The sequence below is a fragment of the Odontesthes bonariensis genome, chromosome 23 (assembly GCF_027942865.1).
Source record: "Odontesthes bonariensis isolate fOdoBon6 chromosome 23, fOdoBon6.hap1, whole genome shotgun sequence".
NCBI classification, from domain to species: domain Eukaryota; kingdom Metazoa; phylum Chordata; class Actinopteri; order Atheriniformes; family Atherinopsidae; genus Odontesthes; species Odontesthes bonariensis.
In genome coordinates, this window is record NC_134528.1 from 10451333 (window position 1) to 10458397 (window position 7065).

General features: G+C 43.5%; 1 protein-coding gene across 1 annotated transcript; it reads right to left on the reverse strand.

Annotated features, from left to right (window-relative positions):
• Positions 1-2918: 2918 nt before the first annotated feature.
• On the reverse strand, positions 2919-7065 carry LOC142373962 (galanin receptor 2a). The gene is made up of 2 exons (XM_075457445.1): positions 6651-7065; positions 2919-3728 (listed from the first exon to the last, which is right to left on the reverse strand). The coding sequence occupies exons 1-2, from the start codon at positions 6989-6991 to the stop codon at positions 3035-3037; spliced, it is 1035 nt and encodes a 344-aa protein (XP_075313560.1). The 5' UTR covers positions 6992-7065; the 3' UTR covers positions 2919-3034.

A 7065-nucleotide genomic window follows, 5' to 3' on the forward strand; every position in this document is an offset into this window, starting at 1 on the left:
ATGCATAATGTTTACATTTCTCCAAACATTTTCAGTAAATATAATGTGGGTATGTCACCAAATTGTCAAAAATGTAAAGTTCACGTGGGTACAAGGTACCATTGTCTTTGGGAATGCGTTTACAGTCAGAAATTTTGGAACAAAGTATGTTCTGATATAAGTAAAGCAATAGGACAACAAGTGATTGAAAATCCAATTATGTGTTTGCTTGGTCACATCCCGGTTTCAATTGAAAAAAATGAGAAGGTGGTTCAATCACTATTAATGCTAGCTAGGAAAAGTATAATGTTGAAGTGGGTGGGGGAAGATCCTCCATCTATTTCTGTATGGAAGTCCTTGATTGTCGACCTTATGACCATGCTGAAACTTGGACACTTTATTGATGGCAAAACTCAGTTATTTATAGACACTTGGAGGAAACCTCTGGAAGCAATGGGAGTTGAATGCAATGGAGACCTAAATGGGCAACCACTTTGGACCTGATCTGCTTTACTTGGATGCTGTGTTACCACTATAACCATTGTATCTCTGACCAGTCCGCATTGGTTATGGGTTTTTTTTTTTGTTTTTTTTTTTTGTTTTTTTTTTTGTTTGTTTGTTTGTTTTGTGTGTTTTTGTTTGTTTTTGTTATTACAAACGACTGTAAAAGTTGATAAATAAAAAAAAATGCCTTTATTTACAGCTTTGAAGGATGCGACACGTTTAAAACACGTGAACATGAAGCTGTTCTGCTCCTCCTTTGAGCCGTAGTTACACACGTTTAAAATCCTGGATTGTAAAGCGACATCATCCTGGTTGCATTCGAGCTAGGTTTAGCTCATGGTTAGCCTAGCTAGCCTAGCTCTCATCCACAATGTAAAACCTGAGACCAACATTGTTATGAGTCATCATTTAGTTTGGGCCAAGCACATAATTACACTAACTGTCTGCCTTATAAAAAGACAGATTTAGATCTCCAGGCTTTACAACGTGTGTCCACAGCAAAGACTGAACATCAAATACTGAGGTAGTGATCTCTTAACTTCCATTAAAAAAAACTTATTTCTTCAAACACTGAGTGTTTTACCCACAATTCATTATGGTGTCACTGGTTGGTTTTATTAGTTATAGTATCGGTGAGTCGCTGCAGAAGCTTAACTGTTCATACGCAGTCGGGGCCTCCTCTCCAACACCCTCCAGTAAACGTTCCCGGGGAGCCTGAGGTTGAAACAGACTCTCCGGTTTCCTTCCTTAAAAAACAATAAGCACCATCCTGGTCTTCCACTTCTCCGCTGCTGTCCCAGATCTCCCAGAGCAAAGACAGCCCAGAACATCCTCGAGGCCGACCGAAAGTCCTTCTCGATGGCCTCGCCAACTTCCTTCCACCTCTGAGTTCTTGCTTCAGCAACCACCAGCGCTACAGCCCTTTGAGCCACTCAATTTTTCTCAATCTACAGATTTGTCCCAGCAGCATCTCGTAGATGTTACACTGATGGCACTTTAAAAGCACTTTAATCTGATTAAAAAGAAAGATCACAACAACCAGGGCAAGGATTGCAGAATTCATCTATAATTGTTAAAGGGACAGTTCGCCTCTTTTGACATGAAGCTGTATGACATCCCATATTAGCAACATCATTTATGAACATTCTCTTACCCCCTGCTGCGTCCTGTGAGCCGAGTTCCAGCCTCGTTTTGGCGTTGACGAAGGTAGTCCGGCTAGTTGGCTGGGGTTTCAAAAATAAAGCGTTTTGCTTCTCGAAACAATATGCGTTCAAAAGAGTAATATATTTGCATCACAAAATCGTCCCTCCAGAAAAAGTCAGACCTCACAATCGCTTGGCCCTATTTTCTCTCCCTTCGTATCACTGCCTGCTGTGCAGACCGCGCAGACTGAGCAGCAAACACCGTAACAGGAGCGGCTGTCGCTAGGCGGCAGCATGCAGTGATATGAAGGGAGAGAAAATAGCGTCAAGCGATGTGAGGTCTGACTTTTTCTGGAGGGAGGATTTTGTGACGCAAATGTATTACTCTTTTGAACGCATATTAATAATAAATCAAATTTGTAACGCACTTTTCATTAGCAAAAATCTGAAAGTGCTACAAAGTACAACTAAAATCAGGGATAAAATCAACATCATAAAAATCATGTGGCGGCAGAATAGGCTTGCTTAAAAAGAAAAGTCTTTAAGCCTCTTTTGAAGTCGCCCAGTGGTTGCGGAGCTCTCAGATAGACCGGGAGAGAGTTCCAGAGACGGGGGCAGCCACAGAGAAAGCCCGATCTCCCATGGTCCTTAATCTGGATCGAGGAAGGTGGAGGAGGTTGCAGTCTTGTGAGCGTAGACATCTGGTGGATGAATGTGGAATGAGAAGGTCCTTCAGATAATCTGGTGAGGTTCCGTTTAAGCATTGATGGGTGATGAGAGCAATTTTGTACTGAATTGTGTAAGTGACAGGAAGCCAGTGCAGATCATGGAGAATAGGTGTAATACGGTCAGATTTACCAGCTCTCAATAGAACCCTGGCTGCACCGTTCTGAATGTATTGAAGCTTCTGAAGGTGTTTTCTGTGGATTCCAACAAACAGAGAATTGCAGTAATCGAGCCTGGAGGAAACAAAGGCATGGACGAGAGTCTCGGCATCAGAGAAAGAGAGAGATGGACGGATTTTGGAGATATTACGAAGATGAAAGAAGCAGGTTTTAAACAGATGAAAAAAGAAATAGAAATAGTCGTCAGAGTTGAAGTCTGAACCTGGTCATATTGTTTTGAGAAGCAAAACGCTTTATTTTTTAAGCTCCAGACAACTAGCTGGACTACCTTCATCAACGCCGAAACGAGGCTGGAACTCTGCTCACAGGACGCAGCAGGGGGTAAGAAAATGTTCATAAATGATGTTGCTAATATGGGATGTCATACAGCTTCATGTCAAAAGAGGCGAACTATCCCTTTAAGAAATAATAACTTTTGTCAGTGTCTGAGCAGGGTAAGGGTTACAAATGCAGAAGAGATCTTATGTAATGAGTCGGGTGGCTTTGAGAGCGTAACGTGCAGCCTCAGGATCTTCCGTCCTTCTGTCGTCGACTCGCTGCTGAATCCGGCTCCCCCTCTGAGGCTCTCGTTTCCACGCTGCTGACCGTGTTCACCGCCTGGATCACATGCACCTTGTTCACCTCCCTCCTCTTCGTCGAGCAGCTGAACGCCTTCCCGAAGCCTTTGCGGAAGTGTTTGGAGACGAGGGCGTAGACGATGGGGTTGAAGCAGGAGTTGGTGTAGGCCAGCAGGTGGGAGAGGACGCGGAGCACGTAGGTGGTGTGGTTGAGCGGGAAGCGTCCGAACCACATGCAGAGGATGATGAGGTGATGCGGGAGCCAGCAGAGGCAGAAGAGCGCGGCCACCATGATGATCATCTTGGTGACTTTCCGCTTGGCCCGCCTGGACTCGGGCACGTTCTTCACGGGGTCCACGCTGGTCCACAGGTGGCGGACGGTGCGAGCGTACGTGAGGCCGAGCACCAGGACGGGGATGAGGTAGCCGAAGGCGAAGGTGCAGACGTCCATTATGACGCGAGGTCCGGTCTCCCAGGAAGGAATGCACACCACGGCGCCGGCCAGCTCTATTTGGGAGAAGTAGCTGAGGTACGGTCCGGAGAAAACCAAAGCCAAGGCCCACACCAGGCAGATGGAGGTGCGGGCGTTCCTCGGGGTCCTCATCGCCCTGGAGCGCAGCGGGTAGCAAATGGCAAAATACCTGCGAGAGACACAAGTTCAGCACTGAAAGGTTAAGAGTCATCAGGAGCTGCAGCTTGTGGTGTTAGTGGAGCTCTGCAGCCTGCCATGTGACCACAGATGTCTTTAAGTTTGCCATTTAAACAAATCTTAAACACTCAGGATGTGGGAAACATCTGTCTGTAAATGTCATGATCGATCAATGATTCTAACTTTGATGGTTTTGTTCTTCTGATGCGTTTGTGTTAGGGCTAATCTGCAAAATCCAAAAATGAATCCAAAAGTAGTGTATAGCTTTTAGCATTTAGTTTTATTTTAAATGTGCTGCCATATGAATGAAAGTGCCATAACATTTGTTGTGCAAACACACTTTTAACATCAGCATCTTTCTGTAGTTTTTATGTAGAAGCCTCGCTCCACTGTCTGTTTCCTTGAATGACTTGCTGCTATCAGTTGTGTGTTTTGCCTTTAAGTGATATTTTAGACTGGAACTACTACGCTGAGAAGACAATTCAACTTGGCAGTGTTTACAGATGACTTTGGTTCTGTCGACTCCGCCGTCTGGAAGAACTTTAAAATGAAAACGGCCGAGTAAAAGTTCCGTACCCTTCTCCAGGTTTGGTGGATCCGCCGATTACTTTCTTTTCCGGTTCCGCAGCAGACAGCAACAGACTTTTACAAAATAAAAGCCTGTGAGCAACAGACCTGTCCAGGTTGTTCCCCACCTCTTGCCAAACATCCAGACCTCTGCAACCCTCATCAGGATGAAGTTGGTAGCCGATGTTTATATAGAAATCTTTCAACTAAATAAATGCTCCTCGGTTAATTTAACATCTTTCCAAAGTAAATACAAAATAATCGACCAACCGATTAAAAAGAAAAGATTATATTTAGAATTTTGGCATTGCATCCATCATCTTGACCAAAACAGTGTTCTTTAGGTAATTTACATCCCTATATTCATTACTAAAACATTCTTTGATGAGTTAGGCAAGTCTAAAACAGGCAAGAATCTGAAAAGCAATCTTTCTATCTCCCTGAACTTTCCTATCCATTAAAGGCACAAAAGGCCCCCCCCCCCAAAAAAAAATTTAAATAAAAAAAATAAAAACTGCGTTAATGCGCGATAAAATATTTATCGGCGTTAAATAATTAACAAATGAACGCGATAATAACGAGTTAACTCGCCCAGCCCTAGTTTGTGTAATCATTTAGTGCCTGTATGTTTCTTACTGCCCTACTGATGTATTAACCAGGACATCTTAAATCTCTTTCAGAGTCTCATATCCGACTGAAATTAAGGTTTAAATAAAACACCCGGAGCAGGATACAGAGCAGAAGCCTGGGCCCAGATTTATTTGACGTTTCCTGACATGTGACCAAACTGTCACAGATCTGGTTCTCCATTAAGTTTAGTTTTACAGTGTGCAGACTTCTGAACATTAATTCTTCCTCTTCAGTCTCATTTTAAAATGTTTCACTGCGGATTAACTGTTAGAAAATTGCAGCGCGTCGTCACAAAAACGAGAACCTGCTGGTCCTAACTTCTGCCTCCGTACAGTCACATCCAACTAAGTGTCACCTCCATCTGTGACATGTTCAGGGAATATAAACCCAGCAGAGCTCTTAGATCCAAGGACTCAGGTCAGCTGGTCCAGTCCAGAGTCCAGACTAAACATGGAGAAGCAGCATTTAGCTGTTATGCTGCAAACAAGTGGAACAAACTGCCAGTGGAGATTAAACTTTCACCAAATGGAGACATTTTTAAATCCAGGTTAAAAACATTTCTTTTCTCATGTGTCTGTGCATGAAATCTGCACAATATCTTTGCATTTATCTGGACTGTTGCTTGTTTTTAAATTAATTTAAATTATTTTATTTGTTTCTCTTTATATTCTTTTATGTATTTTTAATGCTTCTTCCACTCCCTGCTGCAATGCTTTTATTTTATGTGAAGCACTTTGAATTGTTTTGTACATGAAATGTGCTACAAATAAACTTGATTTGATGATTTAACGGCAGACTTTAAACTATCAGAGATCATCATATTAACATTTCCCTCTCTGTCGTTACAGGATACAGGAAGCAAATGAATCCAATCCCACTGGATCTGTCCCTGGGTGGGTGTGCTGGGACACAGAGGCGCACCTTGTCAACAGGGAAGGCAGGCAACTGCTTGGAGCCCCAAGCCACTAGGGGGCCCCCCGAGAGCTGAGGTGCATTCAATCAAAGATTGTCTAGTTACTTTATAAACTGTCTCAAACAGTGGCGAACTTTCGTGGTGAACATGTTTTCTTTGAACAGTTAAATTTAAATTATTTAGTCAAAGATTGTCTAGTTAACATGTCTTTGGATCTGGAGGACATAGTATCAGCATTTGCACAAGCCAAGGCCCGTAAGCAGCATTTCTAAAAGCAGTGCATACTGTAAATTGGGCTTATGAGGAACTTACTACTGTATATACTTTGTAAATATGTACTGTAAATATTTTGTACAAAGTTTATATTGGGTTTTCAAAGTAATTTGCGGTATTTTATTCAATTTTTTATTTATTTAATTATTAGTCTTTTTTAGTTAATTATTTATTCTTTACATGTATATTTTTAAAATAACAATGTTTTTCATGTTTGGAACATGTTTGGAATAAAAAGAGGTTTTATTTCATACATTTTTCGTTGGTGTCAGATGTTTTGGTGACGAACACTGGTCGGGCCCCCTAGGATTTTTTTTGCTTGGGGCCCCCACAGACTCTAGAATCGCCACTGCTGGGACGCATACCAGGACACAAACTGAGCATGGCAGCCTGAGGTGGGGACGTTTGTGCGCGCAGTCTGCAGTTATAATTCATTTCATGCTCGTTATTTGGCTCATTGACTGTATTATAAATAAGAAATACTAACTACCGCCCCTGCAATCAGCAGCAGGAGATGTAAAGCGTGCGCACCTGTCCAGAGAAACAGCCGTCAGGGTGAAGATGCTCGCGTACATGGTGAGGAAGATGATGAAGTGCACAGCTTTGCAGAGCACCTGGCCGAACAGCCACTGGTCCAGGGTGTAGACGGTGGCCTGGAACGGCACGCAGAAGACGATGAAGCAGAGGTCCGCCACTCCCAGGCTGAAGATGAACATGTCGGTGGTCTTGGTGTTCATCTGGCCGCTGCGGCTCAGGACCGCCAGGACCAGAGAGTTCCCGACGGTGCCGACCAGGAAGATGAGAGAGAAGCCCAAAGAAACCACCGCGGACTCCGCAGTCCACGCGGAGGAGTTGAGCGAGGAGACGTTCATCGTTGCGTTTCATTCATTCGTTCATACTTCCCTCGGTTTGCTCTGAGTCCAGCTTGTCGCGCCAAAGCAGTGAG

What these genes read in the sequence shown, in the direction of transcription:
- LOC142373962 (XM_075457445.1), bottom strand. Translation starts at nt 6,991, where the DNA reads ATGAACGTCTCCTCGCTCAACTCCTCCGCGTGGACTGCGGAGTCCGCG. An exon ending in ACGGCTGTTTCTCTGGACAG is followed by an intron (nt 3,729 to 6,650) that starts GTGCGCACGCTT and finishes TGTCTCTCGCAG; the next exon opens with GTATTTTGCCATTTGCTACC.